Source organism: Plecotus auritus (genome assembly GCF_963455305.1).
Source record: "Plecotus auritus genome assembly, chromosome: 10".
In the NCBI taxonomy this organism is placed as follows: Eukaryota; Metazoa; Chordata; class Mammalia; order Chiroptera; family Vespertilionidae; genus Plecotus; species Plecotus auritus.
The window spans coordinates 6,678,511-6,704,671 of record NC_137785.1 but is presented as its reverse complement, the minus strand read 5'-3'; the positions used below and the strand labels follow the sequence as shown (position 1 = coordinate 6,704,671).

The following is a 26,161-nucleotide window of genomic DNA, read 5'->3' as shown; positions in this document are numbered from 1 at the left end:
AATCTGTTTCGCACTGTGTTGAATGCGACCTTATGTCATCAGGTACCGAACCATGAACGGATATCTGGGTCTGTCTCTGAAACCTCCATCCACCTGCTTCCCTAACTCAAGCTGCCTCTCCATTCAGATGGGGGGACAGGGAGGGGCTGAGAGAGCAGGCTGCCCTTCCCCTCCCCCTCCTCACTGAGGGTTTAAGGATCCGGGCAAATAGAGGCAGGAAGTTTCTGGTTTCAAACCCAGTCTGCCCGCCTTTTGAATACTCTGTAACTTCACTGTGAGAATGTGTTGCCCGCCTGTGAAGATCCTGGGAAAGACACCTCCTGGGACATCTGCAGCTGAAGGGCAGGCCAGCCAGTAGCTCTAAGCACAGCCTCTGGGATCTGGAAACTTCTGTGTGAATTCCAGATTCCTCCTCCCCTCTTTATGCTTTGCCACAGCTGCCATTTACTCGCTAGCACCCTAATAAAAGAGCAGCCCCTCTACCTGGGGAGCCTTGTGCCATCAAAGGGCACCTGGCCCTTTCCTCCCTTTATTTTTTATTTTTTTTTTTTTTTAAATATATTCTACTGATATTTTACAGAGAGGAAGGGAGAGGGACAGAGAGAAACATCAATGAGAGAGAAACATCGATCAGCTGCCCCCTGCACTCCTCCCACTGGAGATGTGCCCGCAACCAAGGCACATGCCCCCGACCGGAATCGAACCCGGGACCCTTCAGTCCGCAGGCCGACGCTCCATCCACTGAGCCAAACCGGTCTTGGCTCTTTTCCTCCCTTTAAAGAAGTAAAATAAACGCCCTCTCTCTGCTCCTGTCTCTTCTCTCCCTTGTGAATCCTTTCACAGCCGCGTCACCAGCCAAACCCCCAACAATGACGTGGAAACTCCACCAGGAAGGGCTGTCCCTGTGGGAGGAGGTGAGGGAACCAGGGCTGCCCCCCTGCTCCTGCCCCGCCCTCCCTCCCTCTGTCCCTGCACAGGCCTGGCCCCTCCCCCATCGCGGAGTCACTCAGCTCAGTCTCTGGCCCCGCCCATCCCGCAGGAAGGAGCATGCGCAGTTTCTGGCAGACGCGGAAGCAGCTGTGGAGGGGAAGGTGGTGGTTCGCCCTGAGGAGGGTGTTTGTGCTTTAAAGCTGCTGCTCTCCGTCCTCCTCCCAGCAGGGAAGGCTGAGGGGCGCTGCAGGCGCTGAAGTCCTTGTTGAGGTCCCCGCCCCGGAGCCCCTCACGGCGGTGAGTCCGCGTCCCGGGAGGCTGCGCAGTGGAGGCGCCGCGTTCCTTTGGGCGGAAACTGAGGCCCTGGCCCGCGGTCTGTCCGCCTTTGGCTGTGGGCCACCGCCTGCCGCGGGGTTTTCCTGCTGAAAACCATTCCCGGGGCCGCCGGTCCTCCCCGCGGGGCTGAGAGTCTGGGTCAGTGGGTTCCCGCCCTTTGCGCCCCTCCCCCCGCCCGGCGCTTTCTGCCCAAAGAGCCCGGATGGCTCCCCGGCCTGGGGGCTGCTCCCCGCCTTCCTAGGCCCACCCCCATTTAATAAGGGGTCTGAATGCCAGGGGAGCACAGTTTCCATGGGGTGGGGCTCAGGGAGAAGAACGTGGTTTCCCCAAAGAGGTGACCTGCCCGCAGGGAGGGGCTTTGTGGGAGCGGTGACTGCGGGGGGCGGGGTACCGGGCTGGGGGGGGTCAGGAGAGGGAGTGAGAGAGACAGACACGTGGGAGGGAGAAAGGGCAGTGAGGGGTCCACAGAGAGGGGGCCCATAGGGGGTGTGGGAGGGACTGGACGGTGACGGTAGGAGTGAGGGGGTAACTCGGGAAAGGAGCCTGAGGAGGAAGGTAGTGGGGAAATAGGGAGGAGGGGGAGCCCAGAGAGAGGAAGGGGAGCTGAGAGGGAGAGGGTCCTGGTGAGCAGAAGTGGGGGCCACACAGGAGGAGGCAGGTCAGACAGAGACACTGGTTCAGAGGAGAAGAGTTGGGGGAGCGAGTGCAGGGACAGAAAGGGGGGCTCAGGGATGAGGGGGCAGAGGGGGAAGCAGCACGGAGTCAGCCAGCTGTGGGGAGCAGGACAGACTGTAACAGGCAGCAGAGGGGCCACGGGCGTGGGGAGGGAAAGACGCAGACGTGTGTGGAGATGGGAGCAATCAGAGACCAGGAGAAAGAGCACCTGAAGGGAAATGGGTTTCAGGAGGTTCATGGTCCAGGTGTAGGGACAGACAGAGAGAAAAGGGGAGAAAGAGCAGGGAGGGGAGAGGGGGGCACAGAAAAGGACCGCAGTGGAGAGAAAGGGAACAGGGAGACAGAGACAGATCCATAGACAGAAATACACAGTAGTGGGAGGACGGGAACCCTGATCTGGGTGAGAGGTGAGCTGATGGGATGTGGATGGTTAAGTTTGATATATTGGCTTGTTGCTTTATATGTTTAATTTAACAACTGAATTGTTTAAACAGATTTGAATGAGAATTACAAATCTCCAGTTCATAAGGCTTGCAAATTGTATAATTATTTGCTTCCATTTGCAACTTTATTCTCACAGAGGGAGAGACTGGTATGTTCCTGATGGGTCCCTTGTCATTTCCTGGGATGGCAAGAAGGAGGTGACCTGGGACAAGAAATGGCTGAGTCTGCCCCCCCATGCTGCTTTATCAAGAAATATTAGAAGCATCAATCTTTTTTTCTGATCCATGGATTTCCATTTTCTATTTCTGATATTTAATTCATGTAAATGGCCATTAACTTCTGAAATCAGCATTGATGACATCTCACACTCACCTCTTATAATTATTTTCTTAGTATAATGTGGTCTCCACCTCTTTAAAGCTTTAAACCTGGAAATAATTACATTAAAAAGAAACAACCCTAATTGGTTTTGGTTTGAAATATATTGTGTGTAGTTCAGATTCTGAGCTCTTCATTCTTTCTACTAGCCTATCTAATAAAAGAGTAATATGCAAATTTGACTGTCCTTCCAACACACAAGATGGCCGCCCCCAAATGGTCAAAGATGGCTGCCACAAGATGGCCAGCAGGGGAGGGCAGTTGTGGGCAATCAGGCCAGAAGGGGAGGGCTGTTGGAAGGGACCAGGCCTGCAGGGGAGGGCAATTAGGGGTGACCAGGCTGGCAGAGGAGGGCAGTTGGGGGGGACCCAGACCTGCAGGAGAGGGAAGGTGGGGCCAACCAGGCCTGCAGGGGAGGGCAGTTGTGGTTGACCAGGCCTGCAGGAGAGGGCAGTTGGGTGGGGGGGACCAGGCCTGCAGGGGAGGGGGTTGGGAGGGACCAGGCCTGCGGGGGAGGGCAGTTAGGGGGACCAGGCTGGCAGGGGAGAGCAGTTGGGGGGTGACCAGGCCAGCAGGGGAGGGACGTTAGGGCAACCAGGCTGGCAAGAAAGGGAAGTTAGGGTTGACCGGCCAGCAGGGAAGGGCAGTTGGGAACGACTAGGCCTGCAGGGGAGGGCAGGTGGGGGCAACCAGACTGGCAAGGGAGGGCTGTTATGGGTGACCGGGCCAGCAGGGGAGGGCAGTTGGGAGTGACCAGGCCGGCAAGGGAGGACAGTTAGGGGCTACCAGGTCGGCAGGGAAGTGCAGTTGCCGGGGGGGGGGACCAGGCCAGCAGCGAAGGGCAGTTGGGAGCGACTAGGCCAGCAGGGGAGGACAGTTAGGGGTGACCGGGCCTGCAGGGAAGGGCAGTTATGGGTGACCAGGCCAGCAGGGGAGGGCAGTTGGGAGTGACCAGGCCCGCAAGGGAGCAGTTAGGCATCGATCAGGCTGTCAGGGGAGTTGTTAGGGGGTGATCAGGCTGGCAGACAGAAGAGGTTAGGGGCATTCAGGTAGGCAGGCAGGCAAGTGGTTGGGAGCCAGCAGTCCTGGATTGTTAGAGGGATGTCTGACTGCCCGTTTAGGGCCGATCCTGCTTAACGGGCAGTTGAACATTCCTCGAGGGGTCCCCGATCGGAGAGGCTGCAGGCTGGGCTGAGGGACACTCCCCCACCCCTGCACAAATTTTGTGCACCTGGCCTCTAGTTTATCATAAGTGGAAACATCCATTGGCACTTAGTCAATAATATGAGGCTATCTCAGTATGGACTTGTTAAGGATGTCAGTGATTTTTTAAAAATATATTTTTATTGATTTCAGAGAGAGGAAGGGAGAGAGAGAGAGATCTAAAAATCAATGATAAGTGAGAATCACTGATTGGCTGCCTCCTTCAAGACTCCTCCTTCATTCCTTTGACCTGAATCGAACCTGGGACCCTTCACTCTGCAGGCCGATGCTCTCTCTATTGAGTGAAACCCAATAGAACAGGATGGCAATGGTCTTCACAGTCGGGAGCTAGTTGTGTGAGTTGGTCCAATGTTCAGTCCTTTTTCCTTCCCTTCATGTGATTTGTTGAATTATTGTCTTTGAGCCACAAAGGAGCTGTTCCCCTAAGTCCCTCTTGTCCATGCTCTGAAACTATTGAAGGATGACCTGGGTTGACCTGGAACTTGGTTCCCACAGAGCCCCTCTATTCATGGTGAAGTCATTTGATGAGCATATTTCAATAGCTAACTTTATCCAAAGGCTTTAGCATGAAGATCTATTCTCTGTAATTTCCTGGGACAAGAGGGAGGAAATCTGTCTAGGAAACGTGCACGTGTATATGTTCCTGCTTCAACCCCTCCCACTACCCAGAGGTCTCAGGTGTGCTGGGTCTGATGTCTGTACCCAGGGCTACTGAAAACAGCTCGCAGGCCCCAGGAGGGAGCTAGTTAAAGATGCCCTGTCATGGGTCCCAGGGCAGGCTTTTTCAGGGAAGGTAAGGGGTGTTGTGTTGGGTTTAGGGGTACAGTCGAGCAGAACATGCTCTCATTGCTGTAGGAGTTTGTGGAAGTCTTTGGAAGGACAGACACATGAAGACAGAATAAAACCCCTCACAGTGTGGTCTCATGTAGGAGCTCATTGTTGCTGACTCTCTCCTGTGACCAAGGACAGGAGGGGGTTTTCTTTTCCTCATTTCCAGGTCCTCCTGACTGAGTGTGAGGGGAGCTGATTGAAAGGCTGTGGTGTCGCCTTTGAAGGCACATTCTGTGACTCCAACATACTGTCACCTGAGAAGACAACCCAGACCCCAATCAGGACCAGGACCACATGGCTGCTTCTCAGGTAAAAGATGTGTTTCCTCTGCTGCCCCTGTTACAGTCTGTCCTGCTCCTCACAGCTGGCTGACTCTTAGTGCTGCTTCTCCCTCTGCTCCCTCATCCCTAAACCCCCCTTCCTGTCCCTGCACGCTCTCCCCCAATTCTTCTCTCTGAACCAGTCTTTCTGTCTGAAGTGCCTCCCTCTTTGTTGCCCCCACTTCTGTTCACTGGGAACCCTCCACCTCTCAGCTCCCCTTCGTCTCGCTGGGGCTCCTTCCTCTCCTCCATTTTTCTCTACTTCTGTTGTTCTTGCCTTTGCAGGTTGTTTTCAGTTCCTTATTTCTTTCCTTTTTTCTTAAGGTCGTCAGTGTCAGCAGTTTCTATACTTCCCTCTCTCCTTTTTAATATATGTTTTTATTAAGAATGGAAAGGACAGGGAGAGAGAGGTAGAAACATCAATGAGCACAGAGAATCATTGATCAGCTGCCTCCTGTACAACCCCCACTAGGGATCAAGTCTGAAATCTGGAGTGTGCCCTGACCAGGAATGAAACTCTGTCCTCCTAGTTCAGAGGTCAATGCTCTACCTCTGAACCACTCTGGCTGGGCTATATATTCTCTCCTTTGTCTTAGAGCCTTCTCTGCCTTCATTTTATGCAGCCTCCCCAAGGTCAGGAAGCATTCCCACCGTGAATTAATGAATTGCAACTACTCAGAATATCCCTTTTGTGAGAGATCCACCTGGGAAGGCAGCCATGTCTAACATCCCTTTTGGGTTAGGGTCAGAGGCTCTTGTGTCTTGAAGAAGGGAAATGTAGGTTTTAGGTTCAAGTGGCTGCAGCATCAGCTCTGGATCAGGGGTAAGAAAATGCACATTTTACTGCTTAGAATAGCTCAGCAAGTTCTGAAAGATGAGTAAATAGTAAATAGTAAACAGAAGAGACTTGCTCACTGGATTAGGACGAAAGACTTGGTAGTTATATGTACTGTTAGCTTACAAAACCCGAGAGGTACACGTGGATTGACACTGGCAAAAAGTAATGTTTATTTGTGATCATTTCCCTGTAATGATTTCTTTTTTTTTTTTTATTAAGGTATGTGTACATATCTTACCATTGCCCCCCCCCCCCATGATTTCTTTATTGATGTATTTTTGGCAGTAATGTCACAGCAGTGGTGACCTGACCTTGCATTGTGCCTCAGTCACCTGATGCCCATTGTTCAGTCCACCTGATGTTCACGTGGCAGAGGTGCTCCCCTCACTGTAGCGTTAATAGTCTCCCTTTCTCAGGAACAAGGGTGTAGTAGGGAGTTAATGAAGGTTGTGCAAAGACCATCCCTTCACTTCTGGAAATGTCCTTCTTGTTAGTTTGCGTTTGCTTTGGAAAATGAAGGACTTTTATTTCTTAGAGATCATTGGCTTTTTCATGGGACCTTTACACAATCAGGCCTTGGTTCTTTAACTTTTCATTCTATTCTATACTCTCATCATGGACATACCCTACATGATCACTTTTTGTGTTTTCTAGAAAGTTTCCAAGAATGATATTATTAATGTATGTTCAGTTCCGTTAAATTTCTACAACATAGCTTTCCACTAATAATACATAAAAGTTTTTAAAGAAGTATAATAGGCCCTAAGTGGTTTGGCTCAGTGGAAAGAGCGTCGGCCTGCGGACTGAAGGGTCCCAGGTTCGATTCCAGTCAAGGGCTTGTACCTTGGTTGCGGGCACATCCCCAGTAGGGGGTGTGCAGGAGGCAGCTGATGGATGTTTCTCTTTCATCGTTGTTTCTGACTCTGTATCCCTCTCCCTTCCTCTCTATACAAAAATCAATAAAATATATTTTAAAAAAAGAAATATAATAGTAAGAAAAATTAGTTCCCCCAGGCTGGTGTGGATCAGTGGTGGAGTGTTTGATTCCTGGTCCAGGGCAAGTAGCTTCTGGGTACCTGCGGTAGGCAGCCAGTCCATGTCTCTCTCTCTCTCTTTTTTTTCTGTCTCTCTCCCTTTGTCTGTCTCTCCCTCCATCTCCTAGTTTTGTGCCTCTACATTCGTGCCTTCCACTCTCCAAAACTCAAAGGAAAACATCTGCCTAGGTGAGGCTTTACAGTTACAAAGAAGAAACAATAGGTGTAACTTGTTTTCTATCCTTATGTTTCTCTCCTTATCTATACTAATAGAAGGTAATATGCCAATTAGACTGGATGTCTTCTGGATGTCATTCCTGACAAAGCCGGGTCAGAGTGAAGTCGGTCGGGGTCCCGGGCTCCTGCGGCCTGCCTGGGCGACGCCACCTGTGGTTCTGGGTGCTTGCGGCTCCGGCCAGCCTGGGCCGAGCTGCCCGTAGTACTGGGTGCCTGTGGCTGCAGCGAGCCCAGGCGAAACTGGCCTGGGTCTCAAGTGCCTGTGGATGGCCAGAGGGAGGGAAGCCCAGATCCCGGGTACCTGCGGCCGGCCAGAGGAAGGAAGCCTGGGTCCTGGGTGCGGGGGGCGAGGCAGAGGCAGTTCAGGGTTATCACGCCTGCTGGGGAGCAGTTAGGGGCAATCAGGCAGGCAGGAAGAGCTTGTTATTGGCGACTAGGCAGGCAGAGGTGGTTAGGGGCAATCCAGCAGGCATGCAGGTGAGCGGTTAGGAGTCAGCAGTCCTGGATTGGGAGAGGGATGTCCCAGATTGGAGAGGGTGCAGGCTGGGCTGACAGACCCAACTCCCATGCATGAATTTCATGCACTGGGCCTCTAGTTGTGTTTATAAAACACAGAGGGGATCATACACAAATAGATTCCTAAGATTTACAAATCACTAAACCATCTTGATTTCGAGATGTTAAATGTATGTCTCTGTGCCTAAACTGTTAACATTATTTCATCTATTTTTTTCTTTATTTTTCCAACTACATTTTTATGGATTTCGGAGAGGAAGGGAGAGGTAGAGAGAGAGAGAAACATTAATGAAGAGAAAATCATTGACTGGCTGCCTCCTGCACACCCCACACTGGGGATCAAGCTGGCAATTTGGTTTTGTGTCCAGATATCAAACCAGTGGTACTTGGTACATGAAACCAGAGACATCTTGGTACATGGGTCAGCGCTCAACCACTGGGCCCCACAAGTTGGACCAGGCAGAATAATCTTGTTCTAAGATTACTCATAGTAAATTTCCAACTAGGATTATGTTTCTTATCTGTCCTATTTCATGAGAATTGAATTCCATTAACAAAGCATTTTAGTTCAAAGTTCTATATGAATTATTTTCTGTGTTTTTCTGTGTATTCAGAAGTATGGCACATTATGTGGAAATTTTGACATCTCAAGTAAAAAGTGAGCTTGTTAAACATGTGGAAACACAGGCCCCATCTCAGTACCTGGATCATAATCTGTCTTTACAGAAGTTCATTTTCTTGTGGTCTCCATCACACTTGAGAAGTCCATAAACTTCCAATCCACCATCACATTTACACCTGAGAAATATACACCACTGATCCTGAATGATGCAAATGCAGCATTCAGAGAAATCCATATGCCTGTGTCCATGCCTTAATTTAATTTATTTTTTAAATATATTTTTATTGATTTTAGAGAAGAAAGGGGAGAGAGAGAGAGAGATAAAGAGAAAGAGGGGGCAAGAGATACAGAAAGATCAATAATGAGAGAGACTCATTGATCGGATGCCTCTTACACACCCCCTACTGGGGATTGAGCTCAGAGCTCAGGCTTGTTCCCTTGACAGGAATTGAACCCACGACTCTTCCAGTCCGCAGGCTGACACTCTGTTCACTGAGCCAAACTGGATAGGGCCATGCCTTAATTTTAAAGTTTATTTTCTTGTAAAGTAAAATCTGAACCCTGGATCTATGGACATGTGTCATCCTCATTTGTCAGTGTTAGAAAACACATCAGAGAATGTTACTGGGGCAAAGTGATCTTACTGGATGATTCAGGATACTCCCCTAGGTCCAAACCTCTTCTCCTGACCCTGTTTCCATGTTGGGTGACATTGTGAACTCTTCTGGTGACCTCTTGGGTACTGTGTCTTTTCTTTCAGGGATCGCTGACCTTCAGGGATGTGGCCATAGATTTCTCTCAGGAGGAGTGGGAATGCCTGGACCCAGCTCAGCGGAAATTGTACCTGGATGTGATGGTGGAGAACTACAGCAACCTGGCCTCCGTGGGTGAGGATGACTCCTTCCCGAGTTCCTCCTCCACCCGCAGCGTTTTGTTTCCTTTATTATTTTAACATCTCTGGGGGCTTCTGCTTTCTGTGTTAGATTCTTGCTCTCAAGGAACCAATTGGGCCCTAGCTGGTTTCGCCCAGTGCATAGAACACCTGCCTGCAGACTGAAAGGAACCATTTTCGATTCTGTTCAAGTGCAAATGCCAGGGTTGCAGGCTTGTTCCCCAGTATGGGGCGTGCAGGAGACAACCGATCAATGATTCTCTCTCATCATTGATGTTTCTATCTCTCTCTTCCTCTCTCTTCTCTAGAAGCAATAAATAAATAAATATATACATATATACATATACATATATATACACACACACACACACACACACACACATATATATATATATTAAAAAGGAACAAATTAGGGGTTGTTTAATATAGAAATGAAAGGCTTCATTATGTATGTGAATTAGGAAGTCATTGTATGCACACATTACAGGTTGTCTACACTAATTAAGGTACTATCAGAAAATAATATGTTAGAAAATCATTTTCTATAATATTCTAATATTCTACTACTAGAGGCCTGGTGCACAAAATATGTGCATGGGTAGGGTCCCTAGGCCTGGCCTCCCTGCCTCCTCCTTCCCTCACTCCCTCAGCGCCCCGCCGCTGGTTTCCCACCATGTGCAAGGCCGCCCCCCTGGTGGTCAGCACACATCATAGGAAGCAATGGCTCTCTTGTACTCCAGGTCGTACTCCCGAGCAGACAAGTTGCATATTAGCCTTTTATATATATACTAGAGACCCAGGTCTAATAATGAGAAAGTTTTGGAGCTGGAAAAGTTTTTCCTCTCCATTGTTTATCATGTTTTGTCAGTATTCTTATTGGATGTGTTTTTTCATATATCAGTTCAGTGTTTCATTTCATGTCTTTTTCCTTACAATAGTTTTCTGCTTAGAAACCCCCTAATGATCTGAGAGGAGCTGTCTTTTCCATGAGTAATTAATTTTTTATATGTTTTTAGATAATATTCTGGGACTCATGATATTTTCATTGTTTTTAATCTGTTCTCATGTTTATATTTAGTCTACTTAGAATTCAGTGAGCTGCTTGCTTTTGTATGTCTCTTTCTCCAATTGTCAGGATCTTAAACTATTAATTTTTTAAATAAGCTACCTTCTCCTTTTCACTGTTCTGTCTCTATCGGGTTGCCTTGGTGGTCGATTTGTCAGTGTCTGAGGAGTTCCTTAAATGCTCTTCACATTTCCTCATGTCTGTTGGCTTCTCTGAATTAAAATGTTGGTGAATTAAAATTTTAATGATTTATGTACAAATACTTTGATTATTTAATTTCTATTTTTTAAATGTATCTTTATTGATTTCAGAGATGAAAGGAGAGGGAGAGAGAGATAGAAACATCAGAGAAGAGAGAGAATCATCGATCGGCTGCTTCCTGTACAATGGGGGATTTAGCCTTCAACCCAGGCCTGTGCCGGGATGTGGAACCAAACCATGACCTCTTAGTTCATAGGTTGAAGCTCAACCACTGAGCCACCACAGCCAGGCAAATTCCTTGATGTTTTGAGTTGATCACGTCTTTCATTCATGATTCTACTGTATTTTTTAATTCAGGTATTATGTATTTCAATTTCCCCTTTTGGTGTGGTATTTATAAAGTACTTTCTTTTTTAAAAAAAAATATATTTTATTGATTTTTTACAGAGAGGAAGGGAGAGGGAGAGAGAGAAACATCGATGACAGAGAAACATCAATCAGCTGCTTCCATCACACCCCCTACCAGAGATGTGCCTGCAACCAAGGTACATGCTCTCAATCGGAATTGAATCTGGGACCCTTGAGTCCGCAGGCCGGCACTCTTATCTACTGAGCCAAACCGGTTAGGGCTATAAAGTACTTTCTCATTATATTTTTATTTTGGTTACATGATATTTTGGTGATTTTTAAATATTTTTTTATTTTCTGCGTTAAGGTTTTCCATTCTTTGAGGTAATTAATATATTTTTATTAATGTAGTGCCAGTTTGATTATATTTATTTTGTTTTCCTGATGGTTCACTTTTTCTGTTGTTGTTTTTTTCATGACTTGATATCCTTTGTTGAGATTCCTGAATTGTAAAATAGCAGGCTTTTGAACATGCTTTCTGTAGGAGGAAACTAATAACCATCTGTGGAGCAAATTCTACTTTCGGTCAACACTGTTTTCAGGATCTGTATTCTTGGTTTGGTTGTCTGTTTAATTTCCCAGTTGGAAATGTTCTATATTTCTTTCTCAGACCCACTGTATCTTTTAGGCTTGAAATGCATCTTCATTATCACAGTCTTTGTGGTGCTTGAACAATTTCTCATTATTTCTTTGTAGCAGCCACTACAGGGCACTCACCATGTACTGCCATTCTGTTCGCACTGCGTGTCATGCATAACAGACGCTTGTTATTCAAGATGCTTCAAAACAGGGAGATCATTGAACAAGCACTTCCCTCATCTCTCTTTCTCCAGAGAAGAAAATGGGAATTGGGAGTGTTTTTATAACATGGCCATTGTGTGCCAGGGGGTTTGAGCTGGTATCATTGACAAATGTAAGCAACTCTTTGTGCCTCTTGGATTTGAGTTTTCCTCATTGTACCTATTTTGAGCTTTCCTTGAATCCTTCACTGGCTCTTGGAGTACTCAAAACTGTCATTTGGCCTATAGTTGCTGGTAACTTCAAAGTGCACTCACCTGATTGTCAAAACTGAAAATTTGTTTTCTTTCAGCTATGTCATCTGAAGATGACCTGGCCTTTATGCCAAAGAGCAGAATACAAGATTTATTCTCTGAAGTGATACTGGTAAGATATAAAAGGTGTCGCTTTGATAATGCACTTAATGAAAGCCTCAGAATTTGAGGAAGAGTGTGATGAGAAGGGAGGATATTAATATAGATAGAACTAATCTTGAACAGTTATCATAATAAAATTGTTGTTACCTAAAGAGCTCAATCGTATTATGCATTTGGGAAACTTCCCATAATAAAGTCAGTTCCATTGGTAGATCAGTGTGTTTGCACGTGAAGGTTGAAACAACTCTTTTTTTTTTTTTTAAATATATTTTATTGATTTTTTACAGAGAGGAAGGGAGAGGGATAGAGAGCTAGAAACATCGATGAGAGAGAAACATCGATCAGCTGCCTCCTGCACACCCCCCACTGGGGACGTGCCCGCAACCAAGGTACATGCCCCCGACCGGAAACGAACCCGGGACCCTTCAGTCCACAGGCCGACGCCTTATCTACTGAGCCAAACCGGCTTCGGCTGAAAACAACTCTTAATGTTATGCATTCTTAGAAAGGAAATCTGGATATAGTAGGAATTCACATAGTCTGTGGTGTAAATAATCATTTGAATTTAGTAAAATGTAGGGTGGGATTAAACTTCCATGCAATAATTTCTAAAATGTAGAGATTTACAATATACATATAAAACTTAAATGTGCACAGTTTTGGGCAATCATTATTATCATTATTATGTTAACACTTTTAAATATATTTTTAATGAATTCAAAGAGGAATGGAGAGGGAGAGAGATGGAAACACCAATGATGAGAGAGAATCATTGATTGGATGCTTCCTACATGCCCCCCATTGAGGATGGAGCCCAGAACCTGAGCATGTTCCCTTTTTTTTTTTTTAAACATATTTTATTGATATTTTTTTACAGAGAGGAAGGGAGAGGGATAGAGAGCTAGAAACATCCATGAGAGAGAAACATCGATCAGCTGCCTCCTGCACACCCCCCACTGGGGATGTGCCCGCAACCCAGGTACATGCCCTTGACCGGAATCGAACCCGGGACCCCTCAGTCCGCAGGCCGACGCTCTATCCACTGAGCCAAACCGGTTTTGGCTGAGCATGTTCCCTTGACTGGAATCAAATCCAGGTCCCTTTAGTCTGCTTACCAAACTCTATCCACTGAGCAAAACCAGCTAGTGCTTTTATTGGTTTTTTAACTAAAAAATATATTTTTTAATTCAGAGAGGCAGGGAGATGAAGAGAGAGAGGCAAACATCCTTGATGAGAGAGAATCATTGACTGGCTGCCTCCTGCATTCCTCAAACTCGAGAGTGATGCCGAACCCAGGGCTTGAGTCCTAATGGGGAATGGAAGCAGTCCTCTGGTTCAAATTTCAAGACTCAACCATCAAACCCTGCTGGCTGTGCAATTTGGCATTCTTTTAAACAAGGATTCATTCTTTTTCCTCCGACAATTACTGTTTTCTATTTATTTTTGTCTGTAATTTTAATAAATTAGGAGAGCTTTTGTTATACAATAATCTTGGTTTAATGAGTATCACAAAATGGTTGTTATGGAACATGTTTAATGAAATTACAACTGTCACTAAAGGCTTTCTATCTCCCATTATCACCAGAGTACACATAATGGAGATAGCAGTTATCAATGGATTGAACATTGGAAAAACTTTAAGCAAGAGTCATATCTTAATCCTCATTGGAGAAGCAAGCTTGCAGAGGAACATCACAAAAGTGGAAGAGTCTTTGACCAAATGTCCAATCACAATATACGTCAGGCTGTTCCTATTGTGGAAAAGACACACAAAGGAAGTAAATGTGTCCAGTCTGTTCAGCAGTCTTCAGATTACACTGAACAAGAGAATATTCATGCTACGGAGGAGGCTTACAAATGCAATCCTTGTAGTATAATCTGCAGTCAAATACTCAAGACAAATAAAGTGAAAAGAATCCATAGTGGAAAAAAACCTTATCAATGTAAAGATTCTGGTAAAACATCTAATTGGCCTTCAGGTTATACTGTAAATCAGAAAATTCATACTGGACTGAAGCCATACAAATGTAAAGCATGTGGCAAAGCCTTTAAATGTCATTCATCTCTTATTATACATAACGGAAGAATTCATATTACAGCAAAGCTTTACAAACTCAGGGAAAATGGAAAAGGCTTTAGTCAGTCCACAAGACATACTCAACCTCATAGAAACCAAATGGGAGAAAAGTGTTATAAATGTTCTTTATGTGACAAAACCTTTAGCTTGCCCTCAACCCTTAGTATTCATCAGAGAATTCACACTGGAGAGAAACCTTATAAATATGGAGAATGTGGCAAATCCTTTATCAGCAATGCAATTCTTACTTATCATCAAAGTGTTTGTACTGAAGATAGGCCTTATAAATGTAGAGAATGTGGTAAAGGATTCCTTCATGCCTCAAATATGTATCGACATCGGAAAGTTCATAATGGAGAGAAACATTACAAATGTAGAGAATGTGGCAAAGCTTTTAGCTATTCCTTCTCCCTTAATGGACATCAGAGAGTTCATACAGGAGAGAAACCTTATAAATGTAGAAAATGTGGCAAAAGCTTTAGCGAGTTTTCATCCCTTAATAGGCATCAGAGAGTTCATACTGGAGAGAAGCCTTATAAATGTAATGAATGTGGCAAAGGTTTTAGCCAGTCCTCATGCCTTACCTCTCATCAGAGAATTCACACGGGAGAGAAGCCTTATAAATGTAATGAATGTGGCAAAGCCTTTAGCCAGTCCTCATCCCTTATTGCTCATCAGAGAGTTCACACTGGAGAGAAGCCTTATAAATGTAGAGAATGTGGAAAATCCTTTGGCAGCTCCTCATCCCTTACTTATCATCGGAGAGTTCACACTGGAGAGAAGCCTTATAAATGCAGCGAATGTGGCAAATCCTTTGGCAGCTCCTCATCTCTTACTTATCATCAGAGAGTTCACACCGGAGAGAAGCCTTTTACATGTAGAGAATGTGGCAAAGCCTTCACTACCTCATCAAACCTTAGTAAGCATCAGAGAGTTCACACTGGAGAGAAGCCTTATAAATGTAGAGAATATGGCAAACCCTTTAGCCAGTCCTCATCTGTTATTTTTCATCCGAGAGTACACCATAGAGAGTAGTCTTATAAATGAAGAGAATTTATCAAATCCACTTATCCATGTTCCTACCTTACTGTACTGCAGAAAGTTCATACTTAATAGAAGTCTTACAATGTGAGGAGTGTTGTAAGTCTTTGACCAGCTGTGAGAACTTACTGAACATCACAGAATTCATACTGGAAAGACGCCTTATGAATGTGAAAAATGTAAAAAGCCCTTAATAGCAATTCGTGTATTACTGTACTTGGAGACTTCATAACAAAAAGAGACCTTACAAATGTACAGAATGGGCTGGAGCCTTTACCCATAGCTCAAAATTTACTGCACATCAGAGATTATTTAGGGGAGGTAAATCCTACACTGTAAAAAAAATGAGAGAAACCCTTTAACCTGTGGTCAAAATATTTTAGGCGTTATTCTAAAGAGAAAGAGCAATAATATGAAGTATTTGGCCAAAGACTTAACCATGGTTGAAGCTTCATTGAGAATGACAAAATTAGTCCTTGAAAATTATGAGGGCCCTAGCCGGTTTGGCTCGGTGGATAGAGCGTCGGCCTTCAGACTGAAGGGTCCCGGGTTCGATTCCGGTCAAGGGCATGTACCTTGGTTGTGGGCACATCCCCAGTGGGGAGTGTGCAGGAGGCGGCTGATTGATGTTTCTCTCTCATCGATGTTTCTAACTATCCCTCTCCCTTCCTCTCTGTAAAAAATCAATAAAATATATATATATTTTAAAAAATTATGAGGCATATGTCAAAGTGTGTATCCTCGTTTATATGTCATACAACATCTGATAATTATTAATGGATAGAAACCCAGCAGATATAAAGAATATGACAAAGCTTACTCAGTATGCAAACCTTACTTGAATTCATACTTAAAGAAACTACAAATGTAAACAATGTCCGAAAGCAGTGGTTGGCAAACTCATTAGTCAACAGAGCAAAATATCAACAGTACAACAATTGAAATTTTATTTGAGAGCCAAATTTTTTAAACTTCTAATGCCACTTCTTCAAAATAGACTCACCCAGGCTGTGGTATTTTGTGGGAAGAGCCACACTCAAGGGGCCAAAGAGCTGCATGTGGCTCACGAGCCGCGGTTTGCCAACCACTGTCCTAAAGTAATTTATCAGCATCCATAGCTTATTCCTCATATTGTAATTCATTCAGAGGGAAACCTTAAATCTGAAGAATGTGGGAAATCATATAGTTGGACCTGCAGCCTCATTCAGTATCAGGGATTGTAATTGGGTAGAAATTCTACATTCATGATATAGTAGGAAGCACTTTTGTTCAAAATACACAGTTTACAAATCTCCCAGGAATTTATATCATAAAGTGACTTTAAAGATGTAAAAACTTGACCCAAGTATGTAATTGATTATGAATTTTAAAGTATCACTGAATTCACACCAGATAGGCAACCAAAATGCCTTTCAGGTATTGCTCTAAATCAGAATGTTTATTACACACTGTCCTCCAAACTTTAAATGTAGTTAGGTAATATTTTGTATGATTGAATATATCAAAAGAATTGTTGTTTCCATAGCTACAATTACAGTGTTATCTATTTTATATTGAAATCAGTGGAAGTCTTTTGAAAAGGAAATAATGTGATTCTACTCCCATGTCACTTGATGCTATGTTTCATTCCTGGTGTATGTGTCAGTGAAATCATGAGGTTGATTGTTTCTGCCTTAAAGATCCGTGAGCTGTTGTATATTATATGACCTCACTGTGTACACTTTCCCATGGAATGTTAGATACATTGTAAGGCGCATTGTTTTCTTCTACTAGAGAATTAGAGGCCCAATGCACGTGCACAGGTAGGGTCTTTAGACCTGGCCGGTGATCGGGGCCGATCAGGTTCCTGCACCTTCACCTTCTCTGGTCACCCATGCACCACTGCCACTGGTCGCCTACCATGTTCTGTGCCACCCCCTGGTGGTCAATGCACGTCATCTGATACTCCAGTCGAACTCCTGAGTGGACAGTTTTCATATTAGCCTTTTGTTATAAAGAATAACACGATTGAAACACTTTTAAAATACTTCTGGAGGCTTGTAAATGATATCAAAGTTACTTCCTTTTCTGTGCCAATGTGTTCAAGCTGAAACCTTTTTGAGAGCATGTGAGTGTTTGTGGTTGTCACATTAGGTGACCAGAAATACACTCAGGACAGTGCTGTCTGTGTAATAGATTTTCCATAATTAAGAGTAATATTGCAGCCGAAACCGGTTTGGCTCAGTGGATAGAGCGTCGGCCTGCGGACTCAAAGGTCCCGGGTTCGATTCCGGTCAAGGGCATGTACCTTGGTTGCGGGCACATCCCCAGTGGGAGGTGTGCAGGAGGCAGCTGATCGATGTTTCTCTCTCATCGATGTTTCTAGCTCTCTATCCCTCTCCCTTCCTCTCTGTGAAATATCAATAAAATATATTAAAAAAAAAAGATTAATATTGCAATACCAGTGACATTATTGTACCCAGGATTCAGAATTGGCATGAACTCTGCATGTTGGAGTCAACACTGCTGGTTGAACTCAGAAAAATTAATTCTGTTTCTTTCACTTCCTATTTCCTGTTCCTTTGGTTTTTCACTTTGTCTTCTAGGTTGCCATTCTTTTTGCAGTGCTATGACCACAGCATGTGAAGCTCTTCCTGCCCCACATCAGCCTTTCAAGCCCTTGTAACTTCCACTCAGTAGTTTGGAATTTATAATGCAATGAGTGACATCAGAATTTGGGGAATATTTTGCTTTATTTTCATGAAGTAGGGAAGCCCACTATTTGGGTTCTCATGCTGACACCTATAGTTTTTAATATGGATATTAATTTTTGGAATATCACAAATTGGCATCCGTGTACTTTGTAATTGGAATGATTTTCATTGGAAACCTTAAAAAGTTCTTGATGTTGCCCTAACTGGTTTGGCTCAGTAGATAGAGTGTCGGCCTGTGGACTCAAGGATCCCAGGTTCGATTCCAGTCAAGGGCATGTACCTTGGTTGCGGGCACATCCCAAGTAGGGGGTGTGCAGGAGGCAGCTGATTTATGTTTCTCTCTCATCAATGTTTCTAACTCTCCCTCTCCCTTCCTCTATTAAAAAACCAATAAAATATATTAAAAAGCCGAAACCGGTTTGGCTCAGTGGATAGAGCGTCGGCCTGTGGACTGAAGGGTCCCGGGTTCGATTCCGGTCAAGGGCATGTACCTTGGTTGCGGGCACATCCCCAGTGGGAGGTGTGCAGGAGGCAGCTGATCGATGTTTCTCTCTCATCGATGTTTCTAGCTCTCTATCCCTCTCCCTTCCTCTCTGTAAAATATCAATAAAATATATTTAAAAAAATATATATATATTAAAAAAATTTTTTTTCTCGGTGTTAGCCCGTTAACTTCTTCATTGGGATGGAATTGACCCATGTTAAACAGATTTTATTCTCACTTGCTTTTACATATATATAAATATATGTTTTTTTTAATTTCTTAGAGGAAGGGAGAGGGAGAGAAATAGAAGCATCAATGATAAGAGAGAATCTATTCTGTCTTGAATGTGGCCTAATGTTGGTCACTCATTCTAGAGCAGTGGTTCTCAACCTTCCTAATGCCGTGAACCTTTAATACAGTTCCTCATGTTGTGGTGACCCCCAACATAAAATTATTTTCGTTGCTACTTCATAACTGTAATTTTGCTACTCTTATGAATCGTAATGTAAATATCTGTGTTTTCCAATGGTCTTAGGTGGCCCCTGTGAAAGGGTCGTTCGACCCCCAAAGGGGTTGTGACCCACAGGTTGAGAACTGCTGGCATAGAGGAAGATGTAATTATTGGATATTTGATCAATGGTTTTACTGATTTTGGGACTTACATTATAGAGAAAGTACCACCATACAGGATGTTGCAAGATTAATGATTCCTTTGTTCTTATTTTTTTAAAAAAATATATTTTATTGATTTCTTACAGAGAGGAAGGGAGAGGGATAGAGAGTTAGAAACATCGATCAGCTGCCTCCTGCACACCTCCCACTGGGGACGTGCCCGCAACCCAGGTACATGCCCTTAACCGGAATCGAACCCGGGACCCTTCAGTCCGCAGGCCGACGCTCTATCCACCGAGCCAAACCGGTTTTGGCTGTTCTTATTTATTTTTGACCCCTGGATGTGCCCCAATCTGCGCTCAAACCCTCAATCCTGGCACATTGGGAGAGTGCTCCAACCAGCAGAGTTACTCCTTGGCCAGCACAAAATTGATGAATCTTTTTGTTGTTGTGAATCCTCCACTGAGGCTATCTTTCCATTGATTTTTAGAAAGAGTGAAAGGAAGGGGTCAGACACAGAGAGACACACGTCTTTGTTGGAGAGACACATAGGTTGGTAGCCTCCTTCAAGGGCCAGGGATGTGTCCTGCAAGGTAGGTACATCCCCTTTTACCAGAATCAAAGCCAGGACTCTCAGTCCATGAGCCAATGCATTTTCCAGTGAGCGATACCCGCTAGGGCAGCTTTGGGCAAACTACGGCCCACGGGCCGGATCCGGCTGTTCTATCCGGTTCTCTTGCTCTCCCCTCCGCTCCTTTACTTTGAATTTATATTAGTTCACACAAACACTCCATCCATGCTTTTGTTCCGGCCCTCTGGTCCAGTTTAAGAACCCATTGTGGCCCTCGAGTCAAAAAGTTTGCCCACCCCTGTGATAGGGGCAGAATTAATGATTCTTGAGCTAAAAATATACCCTAATGTCTTGTTCAGTATTTGTATTTGACAGGTTTGTTCTCCATATGTGACAGATGATTCAGAAATAGAAAACAAAAAAGTGTGGGATTCAGGACAGTGATGGCCAAATAGGTTAATACACACACACACACACACACACACACACACACACACACACACACACTAGAGGCCCAATGCACGAAGATTCGTGCAAGAATGGGCCTGCCTTCACCTGGCTGCCAGCACTGCCTTCGCTTTGGCCGGAGCTGTCTTTCCACTCCAGCCCAGAGCTGCCTTTCCACCTTCCCATGCTGTCCAGATGCCCAGAGTGGCTGGGGTGGTGCAGAACACCCAAGTTGTGGCCATGGCGACGTCCCACCCCGCCCCTGGTGCTTGGTGCCTGAGTATGCAAATGAACTCGCCATCCTTGTTGGGTTAATTTGCATACTGACTCCTGATTGGCTGGTGGGCGCTATGAAGGTATGGTCAATTCGCATGTTACTCTTTTATTATGTAGATACACACACACACACACACACACACACACACACACACACACGTAATGTGCAAATTAGCCAGGTGTCAAAACCAGCTCAAGGAGGCTGCATCACAACGGCTCAGGAGTAGCTGCGCACGCAGATGGGCAGGAGGGGACTGCGTACTGCCCCCAGCTCTAGCGAACACACACACACACACCAGCGGTGGGGTCGTGCTCGAGCCGTGTCACACCAGGGCTGAGGGCGTGCTCTGAGCTGCGACACACACACCAGGGGTTGGGGTGTGTTCTGAGTGGCTGCATGGCATGGCTGGGAGCACGCCCCCAGTGGGTGGCGTCAGTGGCCGGAGTGAAGCTGCCTGGGTCCTGGGTGCTTGGCAGCAGCTGGAACAAAGCAACCCAGGTCCTCGGTTCTTGAGGGAAACTGGTGGCGGCAGCCAGGGGAAGGAAGGCCTATTCTTACCGAATCTTACTGCATCGGGCCTCTAGTATATATATAAAAGGCTAATATGCTGAGTGTCCCTCTGCTTGTCTGACTGATTGCTATGACAGGCACTGACCACTAGGGGCCAATTCTCAATGCAGGAGCTGCGGCACCCATCTTGCCCAGTCCCACCCCACTGGCCACCTTAATATCTTTCACTGTACATGAATCGGTGCACCGGATCACTAGTCCTAAATAATAAAAGGACAGAGACTAGAATGACCAGATTACCAGAGTGACCACGGCCCACTGGGCAAGCCAGCCATGCCCCCCAGCAGGGTGGGTGTCCCCTTGGGGGCGGGGCCAGTCTGCACATCACCCGCAGCCCCTCGCCCCTGTGGCCTCACCCCCAAAGGGGACGCCTTATCCTATTGGGGGCATGGCTGGCCTGCAAAGCACACGCATCCCCTCTCCATGGCCAGCCCGGCCCCCAAGGGGACCCCCACCCTGGCTAGCAGGCTCCCATCACGCATTGGCTAAAGGGCGACAGGGCGTGGGTGGCAGCAGGGGCGGTGCTCGCTGCCGGCAGCCAGCTAAGATGACCCTGCTCACAGGCCAGGCCTAGGGACCTCACTGGCACATGAATTTTGTGCACAGGGCCTGTAGTCCTACCTAACAAAGAGGGAATATTCTAATTGACCCTCATGCTGTCCGCAAAGATTGCGGTGCCCACAGCCAATAAGCAGGGAATATGCTAATTAACTGTCACACCCTCAAAGATGGCGGCACCCACAGCCAATAAGGAGAGAATATGCTAGTTGACTGCCACACGCTCAAAGATAGCGGCGCCCACAGCAAATAAGGAGGGAATATGCTAATTGACTGCCACACTCTCAAGAACAGTGGCGCCCACAGCCTCAAGATGGCAGCGCCCATCCACCTCAGCCCTCCCCTGCCGGGCGGCAGACACATACCTGTCTTCAGAGTCCCCCAGTTCCCCCAGCCCTCTAGCTGCCCAGGGCCAGCCCGGTGTGCAGGCAAGCCGCATATGGTGGCTGCCCAGCTGCCCAGGGCCACCCAAGGCTCAGGTAACCAGGGCCGGCTGAGGCTTTTGCTGCTGGCAGTGGCAGCAGCAGAGGCGTGATGGGGGTGTCGCCTTCCCCTGATTGCTGTGTCACCTCCCGCCCCTGTGGGCTCCCAGACTGTGAGAGGGGGAAGGCCAGGCTGAGGGACCCCCTCCTTCCAGCGCATTAATTTTCATGCACCAGACCTCTAGCTATAATATAAAAAGTAAACATTCTAGACCAGCCTGTGTTGCTTAGTGGATGTGCATTGACCTATGAACCAGGAGGTCAAATGCTTCCTGAAAAGCAAAAGGTGTGTAGTGAAAACACAGTATTTAAGGTAATTTAATTCAAGTGCATGAATTTTCCTGCACCAGACATCTAGCCATAATATAAAAAGTCTCCCACAGGGACGGTTCCTGTTTGATGCAGCTGAGGCTTCATCGGGGTTTCTGTCAGGGCATTCCCCTCCGTTCCATTGGTGTATGGATCTGTGTTAATGCAGGATCACATCCACTTGGTTACGCTTGCTTTGTAAAATGTTTTTCAGTGTCAAAATGAATCTTCCAACTTTCCTACATTAGAAATATTTTGCCTCTCCCGAATCTCTTTTGCTTAAATTACAGTCAAAATTGCCTTGGAATTTCAATAATCTATTGTGTAGACACTTGGACATATTAAGGAATGTCTTTCAGGTTATTTGTATCTGCTTTCTTTAGCATTGTTGTGTCATTTTCAGTGTGTCATTCATCATCTTTGTACAATGGATTGGCTTTGTGTTTATCTGTTTATTATATGTGTTGTGTTTTTTTGGCTTTGGGTAGCAATACTAAGGGGTCATATTTTATTGGCCTAAAGCAATTAAATACTTATATAGGTTAAACACAATCTTTGGGTGTAAATATTTCTCACTTTTCCGCATCCAGTGCTGCTAGAGAGCGGGGCTGCTGGGGATTGAGAAAATGAAATAAAGAGACAGACATAGAGATGGAAGGAAAATGCTGGGGCTGGGTGGGACCACTGTCCTCTGATGGAGAGAGAGGGACACAGAGCCAATACAGCCTGTTTCTTTTATACAGCAAAAAACAGGAAGTTTTACTAAAGGTCAAGAAAAAGGAGATTATGTGCATTCTTGGGTGAGCCCCAGTGGTATTCATTCCTGGTGCAAGCTTGGCTGGATTTAGATAAAGAAACCCACACCCTGACGTCTGGGCTGAAGGTCAAGCTGACAACACTCCTGCCTCAGGAAAGGTATGTTTCCAGGACTTGGCTTTGCCTACTCCACTTGATTCAGCTGACAATAATTAAAGAAATGCTCATGCACCTTCCCGGGCGCTCTCTACACTGGAGTGTGATGTGCTTTGAATTACAGCTTTCTAAACAAGTAATATCTTTAAGGTAAATACACATTTATAAAACTCAAATGAATATCTATATTCATGAAAATGCGGGAAAATAATCAAAATTTTAAAAATGGTGATGGGACTAAGTAAACTGATAATAGTTATGATTCTTTTTTTTAAATAAATCTTTATTCAGATTATTACAATTGTTTCTCCTTTTTCCCCCCATAGCTCCCCTCCACCCAGTTCCCACCCCACCTTCTGCCCTTACCTCCCCCCCACTGTCCTCATCCATAGGTGTATGATTTTTTTTTCCATTTTTATTTTTTTATTTTAATAAATCTTTATTCAGATTATTACAATTGTTTCTCCTTTTTCCCCCCATAGCTCCCCTCCACCCAGTTCCCACCCCACCTTCTGCCCTTACCTCCCCCCCACTGTCCTCATCCATAGGTGTATGATTTTTGTCCAGTCTCTTCATGAACCCCCCATACCCCTTTCCCCCTGAGAATTATCAGTCCACTCCCTTTCTATGCCCCTGATTCTATTATATTCACCAGATTATTCTGTTCCTCAGGATTTTAATTCACTTGATTTTTAGGTTCACTTGTTGGTAGATATGAGTTTGTTGTTCATAATTTTTATCTTTACTTTTTTCTTCTTCCTCTTCTTTAAGAATACCTTTCAGCATTTCATATAATACTGGTTTGGCGGTGATGAACTCCTTTAGCTTTTTCTTATCTGTGAAGCTCTTTATCTGCCCTTCAATTCTGAATGATAGCTTTGCTGCATAGAGTAATCTTGGTTGTAGGTTCTTGCTATTCATCACTTTGAATATTTCTTGCCACTCCCATCTGGCCTGCATACTTTCTGTTGAGAAATCAGCTGACAATCATATGGGTGCTCCCTTGTAGGTAACTAACTGTTTTTCTCTTGCTGCTTTTAATATTCTCTCTTTGTCTTTTGCTCTTGGCATTTTAATTATGATGTGTCTTGGTGTGGTCCTCTTTGGATTCCTTTTGTTTGGGGTTCTGTGCGCTTCCTGGACTTGTAAGTCTATTTCTTTCAATAGGTGGGGGAAGTTTTCAGTCATTATTTCTTCAAATAGGTTTTGCTCTCTCTCTTCTTCTGGCTCCCCCATAATTCTGATGTTGGTACACTTGAAGTTGTCCCAGAGTCTTCTTACACTATCTATAACTTTTTGGATTTTTTTTTTTGCTTTTTGCTTTTTTGGTTGAGTGTTTTTTGCTTCTTTGTATTTCAATTCTTTGACTTGATTCTTGTGTTCCTCTAGTCTGTTTTTGGGTCTCTGTATAATATTTTTTATTTCAGTCAGTGTATGTTTAATTTCTAGTTGGTCCTTTTTCATATCTTCGAGGGTCTCGTTATATTTATCGGCCTTTTCTAGGATATTCTTGAAAAGCCTTATAACCGTGGTTTAGAATTCTATATCCTGTCGTTTGTTTTCCTCCATTTCTTTCGTTTGTGATCTGTTTCTTTGATGCCTCATATTCACTGCTTCCCTGAGTTGGTAGGGTAGATTTGTGTGCTAGGTTTCCTATATGGCCCAGTGGGTCTGCCTGCCCAGTTAACCTGAGGTGGACACTCTTGGTGCACCACTTTGTGGACTGTGTGTACAGTCTTGTTGTAATTAACTCTTGATTGTTGTTGGTATCACTGGGAGGAATTGACCTCCAGGCCAGTTGGCTGTAAGGATCAGCTGTGTCTATGCTGGGAGAAGTTCGGTGCTGAGACAGCCTTATAGGATTAGACTTGCCAAATTGCAATAGCCTCTGTGCTCAGCTTGGATGGGGTGGAGTCTCAGGGCAGAGCAGACAGTCTTGGCTTCCAGTCAGCCTCGCCCTTGTGCGCACGCGTGCGCCTTCAGACCTCTGCCTTCCCCGGCTCCTGAGTCTCCACCCGAGAGTCCAGATTCCCCCCAGCAGAGCGTGGGTCTCCAGGGGCTCGCCTGGAACTGGGGTTCAGTGCAGTCAGAACTGGAGCTCAGTGCAGTCAGGAGCTTCTGACTCCCTTCCACTAGGGAAAGCCTGTGGCAACCTCTGCAGCCTTTGTGCGCACTGGCATGTGCGCGCCCCCAGACCTCTGCCTTCCTGGTCTCCAGAGTCTCCACCAGAGAGTCCGTATTTCCCCCTGTAAGAGCGTGGGTCCCAGGGGCTCGCCTGGAACTGGGGTTTAGTGCAGTCAGAACTGGGGTTCCGTGCGGTCGGGGGCTTCCTTCCCCCTTCCGCCAGAGAAAGTCAGCCAGGTTCTCAGCCGCCCTTCCTCTCTGCATGCACCAAGACCCTTTGCTGTACCTCCAATTCTCTGTGAGCTTTTCTCTTTCCTTCTAGTTGTAGAATTTTCACTCAGCCAGCATTCCTGTGGTTCTGGATGGTGTCCCTTTTGTCTTTTAGTTGTAGTATTGAAATTGTTGTGCGAGGCAGCATTTTAGGTGCTTACCTATGCCGCCATCTTGCTTTCTCCAGTTATGATTCTTATAACTCTGTTTTTAATATTGTTGATTTTAAAATTGTTTTGTTTCCCAAATATAAGGAAAACTAATAGGAGACATTCTACATTAATATCATTGTCCCATTAACTGAGTTATAAGGACTACTTAAGTAAAAATATTCATTTAAAAATGCATTCCAAGAACACAGACTTCACAGACCACAACTTACAACTAGAAAATCTTTATCCCTTGAAAAATATATAAATTAAAATCTGTTTCCCACTTAATGGATGGGACCTTATCTCATCAGGTGCCTAACCATGAATGGATATCTGGGTCTGTCTCTGACACCCCCCATCCACCTGCTTCCCTAACTCAAGCTGCCTCTCCATTCAGATGGGGGGACAGGGAGGGGCTGAGAGAGCAGGCTGCCCTTCCCCTCCCCCTCCTCACTGAGGGTTTAAGGATCCAGGCA

The 26,161-nt window shown here is 45.4% G+C and overlaps 1 protein-coding gene across 3 annotated transcripts in view; it reads left to right on the top strand.

Moving 5' to 3' along the window:
• The window catches only part of LOC308235440 (uncharacterized protein), a 44,459-nt gene extending 28,528 nt beyond the window's left edge, over positions 1 to 15,931 (top strand). Inside the window, exons 1-5 of one of the 3 annotated variants that reach the window (XM_080644258.1) lie at positions 1,050 to 1,227; positions 4,985 to 5,127; positions 9,146 to 9,272; positions 12,043 to 12,116; positions 13,692 to 15,929. In XM_080644258.1, coding sequence (XP_080500384.1) covers positions 5,113 to 5,127; positions 9,146 to 9,272; positions 12,043 to 12,116; positions 13,692 to 15,218 — 1,743 coding nt within the window. In that variant the 5' untranslated portion in view covers positions 1,050 to 1,227; positions 4,985 to 5,112 and the 3' untranslated portion in view covers positions 15,219 to 15,929. Of the gene's footprint in view, positions 1 to 1,049; positions 1,228 to 4,956; positions 5,128 to 9,145; positions 9,273 to 12,042; positions 12,117 to 13,691 lie in introns of those variants that run through there. The other 2 variants (XM_080644257.1, XM_080644259.1) reach the window with 2 other exon arrangements.
• Positions 15,932 to 26,161: the final 10,230 nt, after the last annotated feature.